Source organism: Argentina anserina, chromosome 7 (assembly GCF_933775445.1).
Source record: "Argentina anserina chromosome 7, drPotAnse1.1, whole genome shotgun sequence".
Classification (NCBI taxonomy): Eukaryota; Viridiplantae; Streptophyta; class Magnoliopsida; order Rosales; family Rosaceae; genus Argentina; species Argentina anserina.
In genome coordinates, this window is record NC_065878.1 from 572,797 (window position 1) to 587,573 (window position 14,777).

The 14,777-nt window shown below is 37.2% G+C and overlaps 2 protein-coding genes across 2 annotated transcripts; one reads left to right on the forward strand and one right to left on the reverse strand.

Moving 5' to 3' along the window:
* The first annotated feature begins 3,015 nt into the window (after window positions 1-3,015).
* On the forward strand, window positions 3,016-6,775 carry LOC126802017 (O-fucosyltransferase 20-like). Its single transcript, XM_050529532.1, has 6 exons — window positions 3,016-4,005; window positions 4,282-4,450; window positions 4,925-5,014; window positions 5,215-5,498; window positions 5,612-5,870; window positions 6,068-6,775. The coding sequence occupies exons 1-6, from the start codon at window positions 3,317-3,319 to the stop codon at window positions 6,317-6,319; spliced, it is 1,743 nt and encodes a 580-aa protein (XP_050385489.1). The 5' UTR covers window positions 3,016-3,316; the 3' UTR covers window positions 6,320-6,775.
* A 265-nt stretch (window positions 6,776-7,040) lies between these two features.
* Window positions 7,041-14,392, reverse strand: LOC126804009 (linoleate 13S-lipoxygenase 2-1, chloroplastic-like). The gene is made up of 9 exons (XM_050531760.1): window positions 14,096-14,392; window positions 10,758-11,029; window positions 10,327-10,558; window positions 9,602-9,922; window positions 9,424-9,509; window positions 9,129-9,239; window positions 8,602-8,903; window positions 8,143-8,409; window positions 7,041-8,044 (listed from the first exon to the last, which is right to left on the reverse strand). The coding sequence occupies exons 1-9, from the start codon at window positions 14,379-14,381 to the stop codon at window positions 7,285-7,287; spliced, it is 2,637 nt and encodes an 878-aa protein (XP_050387717.1). The 5' UTR covers window positions 14,382-14,392; the 3' UTR covers window positions 7,041-7,284.
* Between the last annotated feature and the right edge of the window lie 385 nt (window positions 14,393-14,777).

The window sequence follows — 14,777 nt, forward strand, 5'->3', positions numbered from 1 at the left end:
TCGTTTTCATATATATATATATATATATATATATGTTAAACGTATATGTACTGTTGGAAACTTCATTTCAAACCATAATTATCGCCTTTGGCGTCAAAACAGCTTTTATTGTAGGCTACTCTTAAGCCCTCTGAATTTCTAAAGGCATGTAGTTTTTAATACCAACTTTTATATATGTTTTTAGCCTTTGGGATAAGGTAATTATATTTAATTTAGTAGCATGTAATTATGAAACCAGGGTTGTATGAACGTGTATGAGCTAAAGAATATCTGACGCACCTACCACAACCAGCGGCGGACGGGAGTCTATATTAACTCGTGTTAACAAATTAGTATGTTGTATGCCATCCTCGTGTTTTTGGCTTCTAATACATACATAATACCATTAATACATTATCATAATCTAAATGATAATATGTGTAGATGATTAATCAACATATATAACATATATAAGGAAGTCTTTATTGTTTAAAGTGAAATAGGCATATAGCAATTAGCAAAAGAGATACAAATCGTTCGGAGGACCGTACCGCATTTTGTTTATCAAAAAAGTTGATGTTGCCTGTTGCCTGGTAGGCCTATATTTTATTACGTAGTTCTGAATGAACATGTCAATTAATTATTTCATTTTATGTAAACAAAACCTACTCTCTATTATGTAGAAAGAGGTCGTGAATCGTCTCCTGATGTTGCCCTATAAACAGTGGCGGATCCTTTAAGGGGCAGGAGGGGGTCATGGCCATGCGGCAACTGAAAATTTGTCATTTAATTATGGTATAATTACACCTAATTATAATATATTTAATGATAAATATGGTATAATTACATAGAATTATGATTTAATTGCTATAATTATGATATAGTTGTATGCACTAATGGTATATTTGACTTCTAAATATGGTATAATTGTATAATTATTAGTATTTAAATCAAAATTTCATACTAAATTGGCTCCCTCTATAAATTTTAGCCTATCCGGAATTTAGTTCCAAGGTCCACCACTGCCTATAAATGAATGCAGTGCGGGAGTGCGTAGCTTGGCATAGGAAAGCCAGAACCTGGTGTGGGACTTGGAACAGCCATAATGATCATCATCAGAGTATGAAAGTTTGAACTTTGAAAGAGATGGATACGAGTTCCTTTGTTTGAATATGATATGAGAAAACGACATGAACGTAGCCACAGCTGGAGCCTGTAAGCTATATGCCCATATATTGTTGCTGATTGAAGGAATGATTAACAATTCTGAAGGACACCCATGCCAACACTTATAATGGCTCATGCTATATATTGCTGCACTAATAATCATTATTTCATTAATATCCCACCCTCACAATTGTTATTCCAATAATTTTCATAGACATCAGATGTTGCCTTTAATTCGTTTGAAAGAAAAGTCTAGATAGATATGTTCATACTTCTTCTTAGTCCATACTAATAATTATTCTTGATGCTTACTTGTCTTTCACAATACCAGTGTAAAGCCAAATATTCACTTGTCCATCAAGTTTCATCATTACATGTTTTGAGGTTCTTCTTCTTAAAATCAAACACGATTGGCTGCTTCTAGGGCTGTTAGAGTTGTGATCCATATATCACAATCGAATGTATCTATCCATTGACATGTACATTATTTTCCTTTCAGAATGCAACTACTCCATTTATATTGTGGTTCACCCAATTATGGATAATGCTGATTCATTTATATACCTGTTGAGAAGTAATTTAAAAAGGCGTAAAAGGCCATTATATGCTATAATGCATATTGCAGAATGTAATTAGTAGTTTAATTAACGTAGTAATTAAGATGGATCAATTCGAACTGGGGAAAGAAGAAATTAAAGGCCATGTGGCATGGGGATTGATAAGTCACTATCTGCCACGTTGTCCGATGATGCCAGCGTGGACATTCTGGTGGGTTCTAGCTGGCAGTTGCAGATCATTGAAGGAATAATTTTAAGCTGCTTTGGGGAGTTTGGCAAGCAAAAGCCCTCAACAAGCTTAAAACCTCCAGCCTGTTTCGAGTTGGGACAAGGAGAACCAAATCAAATTGCGGCACTCTCACATGCTTTGTTTTCTTTTATATTTCAATGGATACCTACACCCTTAATTCTTTCATTTCCATTCAATCCGTTTTTCTTATAAAAACATATCGTAACTTCCGGCCCGATCGGATAACATATGTATGTTCATAACTTCCAAAGTATGCTCCGGACACGATGTGGTGAATAGAACAAGCTTGTTGACCAAACAATTGAGTAGAAAGAGGCCATTTTGTGCTACCTAGCTAGTTCATTTCTACGTTGTGACCACATAAAAAAAATGAAAAGCTAATAATTTAATCTGTAGACGATCCTCACGTATGTATGAACAGTTTGATTAGTTTGAGTCACAATCAGAGCTGGAATCCCATCGAACACGACACTCATGCTCCTCGAGATGTAACTCATGTAAGTTGCACGACATAGTGACATACCCAGTCAATCAGTAATTCTAAAGCTCTTTAACAATAACCCAACTACTACTCCACCCTCACCCAATTGCCCATTTGCAGTAACTTATTAGTAATTTTACTGTGCTCATGTACTTCATTTTCCTTGATAATAACCAAATAACCAATCATATGTATTATTAATTAGCTGGCACCTGTTGGTTTTGCCATGCAATGCACAGACATGCACCACTCTTGTATTATATGAAATCATTGGTAGTGGCCTAGTAGGGGAAAGAGTTTCAGGTTTGAACCAACCCACAATTAGTCGTACATGCTCGATCACCAGAGCCAATTTACTAAACTCGTATATAATTGCTAGATTCCTTTATTTGCAAATAATTAAACTAAAGAGAGTTAGGAGGAGGAGGAGGAGGAGGAGGAGGAGACAGGATTATCTATAGCTCACCATCCCACTTAGCTTAGAGCTTTGATATATAAATACGCAAAGCAAAGCACAAGAGAATAATAAACCAGAAACCTCTTCAAACCCATTTGTCCAAATCCCGCAGTGAGTTTTCCTTCACTTTCTTCGTTTCTTCTCATAAATATAAACGTAAACGCGTACACAACCTATCGGACTTACATATTCCCGCCGCCTGTTTCTTCCTATTAGCCCCATTCGCCCTTTCCTATATTCCTCTCTCTCTCTCTCTCTCTCTCTCTCTCTCTCTCTCTCTCTCTCTCAATGGTCAATGCTTCAATGCTGCTAGTAAAGTAAGCGAGCTCATAAATAGAGTAAAATCATCTAAAGAAGAAGAAGAAGAAGAAACAGAGCCTCTCTCTCTCTCTCTCCGGCTGTTATTCCTTACTCGGTATATATCAATGGCCAAGTCAAAAAGCAACAAGAACAAGGTTTCTTACATTTCAGTTCCTTCTCAGATTATCAACTCTCTGTCTGCATCTTCTCTGCAATCCCTCCTTACTTCACCCAAGAAGTCTTCAAGGAGCAAAGCTAGGTACTTGAGCTTTCTGGCAAAGTACAGGAGCCCAAGTTTCTGGGTTTTCTTCCTCTTCCTCTTTGGATTTCTAGGCATGCTCAAGTTGGGCTTCAATTTAAACACTTTGATCTCGTATTCTCCTTACCCATGTACCACAAGCCAGTTGCAGGACTTGGTCTCCTCAAATGGGTATTTGAAGTCACACATGAGCATTGCTTCAAATGAAAACGGTCAGAAAGCTGAGGTCTTTAATAGTTTGAGTCATTCACTTCCCCTGACTCTAGAAGAGGAGGAGGAGCCCAAATCAGAACCAAACAGTGATAAGACAGCAAGTGAGTTCTGGAAGCAACCAGATGGTTTGGGGTACAGGCCATGCTTGGATTTCACAAGGGACTATCAGAAGGCGAGTGAAATGACAGTGAAGGACAGGACTAAATACCTCATGGTTGTAGTTGCTGGAGGGTTGAACCAGCAGAGGAACCAGATTGTTGATGCTGTGGTTATTGCTAGGATTCTTGGGGCTGCTTTGGTCGTTCCCATTTTGCAAGTCAATGTCATCTGGGGAGATGAAAGGTACAACACTACAGCATGTTTCTTACTCAAACAGATCATGTTAATTTAGTTTGCGTTTTCCTTCAATGTGTCATGGTCCGATTTGCAACTTACAAATTTCGTAATTATAGCTTAGATGGGCTTTATTAAATTACTTCAGTCCACAAATTTATTGAATCACACTCTTTCGTTCCATCATTGTCTTCCCTTCCTTGAATAGCTTCCCATTTGGTTAGGATTTCGTTGATGTTGGACCTGAAAGTTGTTTCCGGTGTTGTTGATTTGTGATGGATGCAGTGAATTTTCTGATATATTTGATATGGAGCACTTCAAGAAAGTTCTTTCTAATGATGTTCGTATAGTTTCTTCACTGCCATCAACACATATAATGACAAGGCCAGTGGAGGAGAAACGGACTCCTCTTCATGCTTCTCCTAGTTGGATCCGGTCACACTATCTCAAGAGGGTAAGAACAATTCCTTTCTCTGTTCCATCTTTGAACCACTCCTGGTCCTCTTATTTATCGGAAAATGTTAATATGCTTAGGCAGTTTTTGTGGAGTTGAACTTATTTGTGGGCCTTGTGACGCACAAATAAGCTTGGTGTGGGGTGCATTCCCGAAAAAGTATCAAACTTTCAATCAACTGCTGTTGTCATTTTTTTGGTTTAGTAGTGTCACTGCAGTGGGATGAAATTTTTTCCCAATTTGTTAGTGATGATCAGTGATCACACAGATGAAGAGCTCAAGTCAATAGGCTAAATCTGACCATCTAATCTTAGAGATGGATGTTTCGAAAAGATAAACAGTTTCTGCTGCCTTTAAACTACGGAAAAAAAAAGAAGAAGCCAGGAATGAATTCAAAGTTCTTTGTTTTGGATAGATAAACATTATACCTGCTTTGCTCTGTTTCTATAACATAATCTCTTTCCGTGTCCACAGATTAAAAGAGAAGGGGTTTTACTTCTAAGAGGCTTGGATTCGAGGCTCTCTAAGGTTCTTCCTTCTGATCTTCAGAAGCTTCGATGCAAGGTAATATACGTTACATAATAATTTCCCCTACACACTCACTTTGTTCTTGTTTCTCCCTCTTATTGTTGAAAGTAATTGACCTTTTCTTTTTTACCATATTCGCCATGCCTTTACTTTTGTCACACCACTTTTTCTAATTACAGAGATGAAATGAGGTTCTTGTGACAGCTAATTCTAATATCTCATATACTTGGCTTCAGGTTGCTTTTCATGCATTGAGGTTTGCTCCTCCAATTTTGGGAGTTGGTAACAAGCTGGCAGAAAGGATGCGTAGCAAGGGACCCTACCTTGCTCTACATCTAAGAATGGAGAAGGATGTATGGGTGAGGACTGGTTGCCTTCCTGGTCTGAGTCATGAACACGATGAGATAGTAAACAGTGAAAGGATACAACGACCCGAGCTCCTAACTGGACGATCAAACATGACTTACCACGAAAGAAAACTTGCCGGTCTCTGCCCCTTGAATGCCTTGGAAGTCACTAGGTAAGATAGTTCTAGCCCTATTCACTTTTGCTTATAGAAACATAGGAGTAGTTTGTCAATAATGTTTTCGACATATCACAGTTATTCTTCTAACAAGGAAATTTGTTTTTTAGGTTGCTAAAAGCTCTAGGAGCTCCTAAAGATGCAATAATATATTGGGCTGGAGGGGAACCATTGGGTGGAAAAGAAGCTTTGCTACCATTAACCAGGGAATTTTCTCATTTTTACAACAAGGAAGATCTTGCTTTGCCTGGTGAGCTAGAACCTTTTGCAAAAAGAGCTTCCGTCATGGCTGCCATTGACTATATAGTTTCCGAGAACAGTGATGTCTTCATGCCGTCTCATGGTGGAAATATGGGTCATGCACTTCAGGTATAGTTCTTTTTGGTTTTAGTATGCATCCATGTGTTTCTGAGAGAAATATACTTCTTGTATTTCCTAATTGCTCAACTTAAAAACATATATATTTGCATAGAATGCTAATCCTCATATGCAACTAGGATTCACAAGCGGATGAACTAACTTTATGGGGCATACCTTGACCAAAAGTGAACTGTATTCTTTTACAGGGACAACGTGCCTATGCTGGCCACAAGAAGTATATAACACCAGACAAAAGGCATATGCTTCCTTATTTTCTGGATTCTTCGCTCCCTGAAGCTGAGTTTAATAGGATCATAAAGGAGTTGCACCGCGATTCCTTAGGGCAACCAGACATTCGGATTAGCAAAGTTGGGAGAGATGTTACGAAGTATCCTATCCCGGAGTGTATGTGTAGTGACTCGCATGCGCATCCTCATGAGAATGAGAGTCAACGCTGAATGTTTCCGGTATAGCAACTGCTGCATACTAAGATTGAAACTTCTCGATCAGCAGCTTCTTGAATTTGAGCCCTTTTGAAAAACGGAATGTTCTTCAGGGCAGTGATGGTTCTTTGGATAGCCATTTTTGGGAGCAATTGAGCAAGGCACTATCCACTCATTTGTGACAGAACACAGAAGTGAGAAATTCTTCTATATTCCTTTGAGACAAATCCAAATAAAGCAAGAACACGCCTTAAGGCAACAGTCTGGTTCTGTGAAAGGCAGAAAAGGGGAAGGAGGCCCCATAAATTCTTTGATTCGTTTTAGGAAGAATTCTTATAGAGCATGGTGTATACCATATTGGTTTCGTTAATTCGTTGAACTTCTGTACGTCGGTGTATTATAGAGCATGCATGTAATTAAATTAAATTAGTATAATTCAAAGCGAAAATCTCTGGATCCGTCTCCCAGATTTACATTAAGATAGAAAAATGATATATTGTGCTGTCTGCAGTTACTGCATGCAAAGCAATTACTGAAGTTTTCAGTATCATTAAAATGTTCTTTCGTGTCTCTACAAGAAACAAACATGTATCTATCTTGATCTCAAAACAAAGAAGCATTTTACAATCACAAGATAGGGTGAGTGTTGACCTAGAACATTTTAAAATAAATATTTAAGGAAAGAAGTAAGAAGAATTAGAAGAACAAACAGATCGAGATTCAGAGAAAGAGAAGATCAATGAACAGGCGGAATGCGTTTTATTCCTTCATCCAAATCTTTCTTCAAGATACTGCAATCTTTCATTTATATGACAAACCCAATCATAATATTGAATAATTAGTCCGGCCTGCATTATATAACACCCAAACATATATACTGGTGCAGTGTTGATCCATAGTTTAGAACTTTAGATAACACCCTTTACAAGGATAACTAAAGACACAAGTTCTCCATAATCAAATGAGTCATAGAATAAAATCTAGATGGAGATGCTATTAGGGACTCCCATTCCTGTGACCCCGGGTTTTGAGAACGGTTTCAGCAGCTCATATGGAACGACCCCTGCTCCAACTCTGTTTCTCAGATTCGTATCGCCATTCCTCTCATCAATAACTTTTTCTAGCTCTTTTAAACTGTCTTTGAAGAACCCGAATGCATCCTTTATAACAGGATTTTCAGTCCAAGATGGCTCCGAAATCTCACCAATATACTCCTCATCAGGTGAATGTTCTGATAATACATCTAACACAGCCATCACTGTTGTTGCTTGAATCTTTGAAGGAAAGCATTTTAGCAGAGTAGTTTCGGGTTTCGCCAGAAATGCTTTAAAACTCTCATTGGATGGATCTTCACATGGCATGATGGTCCGAGCTATTGTAGGTCTGTTAGGAAAGTATCCAGCATATGTGTACTGTCCAAAGTTCACTGCTGCATGATGACCAGATGCCACCCAAATTATTGTTGTCAAAACATGAATGAGATCTTCTGGGGTTTTCAGTACAGGCCACCATGGCTCATCTTGTTTATCTTCATGGCCTTTGGTTCTAACTTCTGTCCACCAATCCTGAAGTTCCTGATCACATTCAACAACACTAGCATCTTGGTAGTAGTGGTTTACATAGTCTCCTACCCACTTCTTAATGGCATCCCAAAGAATAAGACCATCATTTGCAAAAGGGTAGTCTTCGATTGTTAGCTTGAGACCATGTTTGGCTGTAGGATCCTCAACTGCCATTCCCCTAAAAGTAAATTAAACAAATTAATTTGTAGTTTAAATTCTATGTGGTGCTCTAGGTATCATGCAACTCACTTAATACCATACATACAGTATATATACCTTCTTATCAGATCTGCTGGCAAAGATTCCATGTCAAAGCGCCAGAGTTTGTCATAGGCAGCAGAACTGAGCTCCATAGAGTACTTTCCTGGTGAAAAACAACTCTCTATGACTCCGTCTGCATTGAGAAGGCTTTCTCGAGCCTGAGCATTGATTTCCATGGTAAACCGAAAATGTGGACAAAGAAGTCTATAGATGGGATGCATAGCACTCATTTGCCGATTAGCTGCAATTATGTATGCCTCTGTCACACAATGAGTCCGCAACCTGTGAAAATTATTAGTTATGATTACAAAAAAGTGACCCGGTATATAGTATATCTGTATATGTATATGTATATGATTACAAAATAATTAGTTATGATTACAAAAAATATCTGTATATCTGTATATGTTTAACATTGGTTACCAACTGCAATAACAATAAGGATTTAAACACAGTTTAGTACCATTGCCTTACCAGTGGATCACAAGCTGATGATAGCCAGAGTCATGAGCACAGACATGAGCTTTAGCAAGCCTCCAGAGCCAGACACCTGTGGCATCCCAGCAAGGGATGAAGACTTGCTTCCATTGTGGCTTGTCATCAAGTGGTGGCCGAGTAAGCTCAATAGCAATAGGCCTCAGACAACCATTCTCAGTAAGAAAGAATAGTGTCCGAGAACCATACAATGTGGTCCCTTCAATTTCTCTCACTATGTTCACTAAAGGAATGAGCAGGTCATGATAATCCAAAAGAAACAACTTCTTTTTCTCCAAGGCCTGCATTTCGATTTCAAGCAGCATTTACAGATCACAAATATCAAAAACAGTGGATAGCCACACATAAATACAAGGGTTCATAAAGTCAGATGCATCAGAATTTAAAGGGGGAACAATATATTCAATCAAACAGATAGATGATTAATACATGATGAAATAAATGAGATTGATAAGTTGATACTATACAGAATGTGCGACAAGCTAGCTAGGGATTTTATGATCTACCTCATTTACAGTCATGAAGCCCTTAATCTCTTTCTCCACCAGTTCAGTTGTGATCAGTGATTCAACTGAGCCGTAAATCTCAGGATCAAGTTTACTTTTCAGTGGCCATTCCTGTAAAAAGTTTCCTTTAAAAGAAGAGCTATAGGCTGAGGGCCAGGACAAAAAAAGGAAAGAGATATGCATGTAACAAGTAAAACACAGATATGAGGAGGGAAGAAAGACAGAGAAACTACATGTTTCAGTTTACTTATGGATGTAAAAGAGTTGTATCCCAAAAATTACAAGGTAAGTATACCTTGACCAGTTCAATACTAAATGGATTAAGACCGGCTAGAGTTTGCCGAGAAAATTCTTCATCTCTGAACCATGAAAATTTATCACCTGCAATGGAAGAGATGAATCAAGAGCTAACATGAGGGATTGTTCCTTGTAATTTCTGCACATATAGATATAAAGAGAGGCAGGAGGCATACGGTCAAGCATTGCAGGGGTCTCAAAGAGAAAAATATCCTTCTTCCCATCACAGACGGTCTTCACTATCTTTAAAATGACTGACCTAAAAAACCCAATTGTGTTGGGCTTAGGCAATGTAATTCCTTCATTAAACAGTGAATCTATTTCTGTGAAGAGTGGGAATCCTAAATCCTGATCAATGAGTGCTGCCTTAAGCTGAGGGAGCAAAGCGTGCAGCACAGACTTTATTGTCTTTCCAGAGAAAGTCAGATGTTTCACCTCTGAAAATGCTTCATCTCTTGGTATATAAATATCACTACTTGTTTCTTCAGATAATGGGTCTGCATTGACATTTGACAATGGATTACAAAATAACTTCAAACTTAGACAGTCTCAATGATTATACAGCAGGGCAGAAAAATTGTTCAGTTGTTACAAACTTACAACTAAATCTTATATATTGATTAATGATATTTATGAATATATAATAGCAAATGTCACAGATACATTTGGTGAATATCTTAACAGTGCTACTGATTTCCTCATAAATTAGAGCCCAAGTTTGTCTGCCAATGTGATAGAGTTCAAGTTAGCGTCTAGAATTTGAGAAAAGTTCTGGTGAAACTATTACATTTAACCAGAACTTAGAATACTTGATCACTAAGATATATAACAGAAGCCTAGTGCTCACTACTCAGCACATCAACCAAAACTATTTTGTTTATTGATAGTGGTTAGTGGTTACCAGTTTTAGTGTGCGGACGTCCTGTTCTGCAACGTCTAGGGTATGGAAGCTCTGTGCCTCCCAGGACTGGCCTAGTCAGATTGTTGTCTGGATCTCCGAGATCATTGTATTTATCATAATCATAAATCCTGTCTGATTTTTTCCTCCCACCCTCTCCATTTCCTCGCAAAATTTGCCGTTCCATTTCTCTTAGCCTCTTCAACCCACTTGGAGTCTCTGATGGCAAATAAGACTGGTTCATTGCGCAGACAAGTTAACATGTTAGAATGATGAAAGGCACATTCTTTCACGTCACCAAAACCAGTCACATTATATTGCTGCATACTAATAATGTAAAGGAGGAAACATAAGAAACACCATAACTGGTTCATCTGAATCAAGTAGACCTTAAGCAAACAGTCAGTGTAGGTTCATGTCAATGGATCACTAACCTTGTTGGTGAAGAAGACTCTCTTCTGTGCATTAAGATGGTTGGGATGAACCCATGAGGTACAGAGAAGGGTGACAGTGGAGCCATTCGGGAAGCCGGTGAGGTGGATGGTCTGGATGTAAGCCTCACGGCAGTGCAGATTCTGAAGGAGAACAGCCCCAATCTCTCCGAAACCGGGTCGGATGGTGAATCGGGTCTCATATATAATCTCCTTGACGTTTCTCCTCACTCTCCGCAGCTTCCCTTTGATCGCTTCCTTCTCTGTTCCCGTCTCTGCCCAGATTGAATCAAATTTCAGTTTCACGGCGCTTGCTAGTTCTTGGTCTGGGCCTCTTGCCTAGGCCCATTTTTGGGTTGGGCTAGGGATTTATCCACCGTTACTATTTAGGCTTGTTAGATTGTTTTTTTCAAGCCTAGTTAAATGGCAGAATAGACTATTTGCATATATCACTGTGTTTAATTAACAAAGAATTATATAAAATACCTAATAATTGTATAGATAGAGCGATTTGGTCATATGCAAACTACATAACATGATTAAGTCTTCGAAACTATATAAGATTTGTTATCGTACAAACAAAATATGAAAAATAAAAAGATGTGGGTAGCAAAGAAACTTTCAAGTAGTTAAATGCATCGATAGGAGGCTAGCTAGTCGTTATTAGCTGAACAAAAATGAGAATTTATGGTTAAATTCTCATATTCTTGGTTAATTAAAGCCAGCCGATAGAAACAACTGGACAGCATTTTTCTGAGCAAAGAGTTATGTTGGAGAAGGTGAGGAGTTTAATTCTTGACAGCATATGGCTCAGTTGGTTTATTTCATATTCCAACAAGTGATAATTTTTATCGCAGAGAGGGGTGTCACATATGCATGATTAGGGTTGGGTCTGAATGGCTCATGGACGTCGTCCAATTCGTATCTGGTCCCTATTAGTAGAGAAAAAAGCGGATCGGGGTTCTTTGTCCTTTGCGAATATTTCTCTGATTCTGTAAATTATTAATTGATTAATAAATTTCCATTTTATTCAACCTAAAAACAAATAGCCAGCCGATAGGCTTCTCATAATTATGCATATAATAAACGTACTAAAATATTACTAACCTCTTGACACGCCTTATGCATGGTAATCTATATATACTATAATAAACCAAATAGGTTTTGTCAATCAAAATGTACGTAAAGTTATATTTATATCCTTACCTCATATGTTAATTTAAAATTCCTTTTAATAATTAAGCGTTAGATTGGTAAATATGAAATAAAAAAATTTCAGATATTATTTACTTTTGCTGTAGATAACTACCAACTACCAACATGTCATTATCATAACCACCACTATCATCATTCTCTATTTTTTCTGAAATTTTATTTTTATATGTGTTTATGACTAGCTAATTTAAGAAAAGATAGTGGAGTTGTAGTTAGAGGCTTTGAGCTTGCTACCTAAAATTCCTCCCTCACCAAATTACTTTTTATTTTTTCTATTCTTTATTTTTTGATTTAGAAAGCTTCTATTCATATCTCAAAAATTGGTATTTAGATCTCCCTGGTAATTAGACCTCCGATTTACTTTGACAAACAACTAAAATACTATTTAGACGTCCCCAATTTTCCCAAAATGCCCACAGTATAATAAAATCAATAAAACTCTATTTTTTTTACTTTAAAAAGTCATTCAAACCTATTATAGTTCAATTGATTCAAACCTACTATAACTATATCGAGTCGCTGAAATTTGAATAGAATCACTATACAATACATTTATATATAATTTATAACAACAACCGGGGCAGATCAAAATAAACTGGAAGAATAAAAAACTAAAAATTTAAAAAATAAATGTCTACAAAGTGACATGATATATGTGAATTATTGAAAACGATAATATCATAGTTTAGCTAGATCTTCATTCGTTTGAAATTATTATTGTAAGAAATAAATTGAGAAATTAGATGTATTATATTGAATTCTTTGTTTTAATATTTATTTTTATATTCAGCAATATTTGTAATTTTGTATATGTTGACAAAGTCAATACTAACTTGAAAATAATAAGAGGTTTAAGTGATGTTTTAAGAGATATGAATAGAAGCTTCTTACTATTTTCAACCATTGTCTAATATGTTTTATAGCTTTAGAGTTTTAATTGATGAAGGGTAATTCTGTTATATTTTGGTTAAGCAGTTCCAATTATCCCTACACTTTAGGGGTGTCAAACGGGCAGGGCCGACCCATTTTGAGCAAGTCAAAGCTGTGTCCGTATCGTATTCGGGCTGACCTATTTGCTTAAATATTAAATTTGGCCTGGCTCACGGCCCAAGCCCGTATCAAACTGGGCTCGGGCCGTGCCGAGCCAAGAAGTGGGCCGATTTGACTCAGTAGCATTATAAGACATAGTTAACTTTTAAAAATTGTGTAACTAAAATACTTGTTTTATATAACTATTTATAATAGTAAAATAAATAAAATACTACAACACATTTGATCATTATATTTCCAAACGTTACATATGTCAAAACTATGACTTTTTTATAATTACTTTGATGATATTTGTTTAAATAATGAAATAATCAAAAGATTTATATTTAAAAAGTCTAATATTCAATTCTCATTATTATAATTGTTCAAATATTTATATAAATAATATAAAATTATGTGTTTAATTGGCCGGCCCATAAATTTATCGTGTTCGGGCCATGCCGGGCCTAAAACATGACCCATAGACTAAAATATCTAGACCCAGCCCGACCCTTAAAATAACGGGCTCAGACCACTAACTACATCGGGCCGTGCTGGGTCGATTTTTAACTTGACGGGCCAGGGCCGGACTCGGGCTTTTTGGCCCACTTGACACCTCTAGCTTTTAATTAAAAAAGAAGGATTTTGCACATCTACTTTTGCTGATCATGAGGTAGTTGTGAACCGGAAAATTGCCGGCAAGCGGAATTAAAATTTGCAAATTCTGCCACTACTGCACTCGTAAGTCGTATACTCTAGACATTGTACGTCTATATACATATTAGCTAGTCAATTGATAGAATGAAAATTGCTGGTGATGCAGGTTTCGGAAACATATATATGCAAATTGTGATCTTACGTACGACGTCCTTAATTTTTAAAGGCTATGTTGCTTAATTAAAGAAAATATATAGCTGTGAAGAGCATAGTGGCTCTAAAACAATGTCCTTTGACCTCAATACCCGACGCAAACTGCACCTACAGCTAGCCAGCAGCCGGTAGGGAATGATCGAAATATAACAAGGACCCGAATTAGCTCGTTGATTAGGTTTCCTGATAGTCTGATATGATGAAGTTAATTTAATAGAAAGTTTTACCGGAATCAAGCTCGGTGCTAACTAGCTCCAGCAGAAAGGTTTTGCCTAGCAAGTCCTCGAGGTGGCGAGTGATCCCTAGAGTGGATAGGAAGCCTCCCGCTGTTGCTATGACCGTAAGCACAGCTTTTATGGTTAGTACATCTTGATCATCTTCAGGTGTGAGTACGTCACCAGAAACTTGGGAACTATGGGAGCCGTGGCGGGGAAGGATGTTGGCGAGGGAGGGATTTTCATGGTGACTGATCATTTCATCGAAATGGATTTCCTGCTGCAGTTGAGACTTCATCCTAACTAATAATTACTAGCCAGATGATGGATGATCAGCTTGAGCTTTTCGCTTGCCAGAATGGTCTACTGACTCGTGTATATTTATAGAGAATTATAGCACCCTAAAACTTGCGAATAGTTTGGTTCTGTAGTTAGAAAGATTATTATATATACAGAGAAATTATTATATATACATTACTTCTAAATGTATGTCGCAACAGCGTATACATATATATTTTTTTGGTCAAGTATACATATATTTCTAACATGTTTTAGCGAATAAAAGTAAGCAGATACATTTCGTAAAATAGGCAAAATGTGAAAGTAAATTCAGTGACCAAGTGGGATATAACTTGTAAGTTGTAATATGCATGCAGATCAGTGATTAATCTGAACAATCGTTGACAAGTCTTCC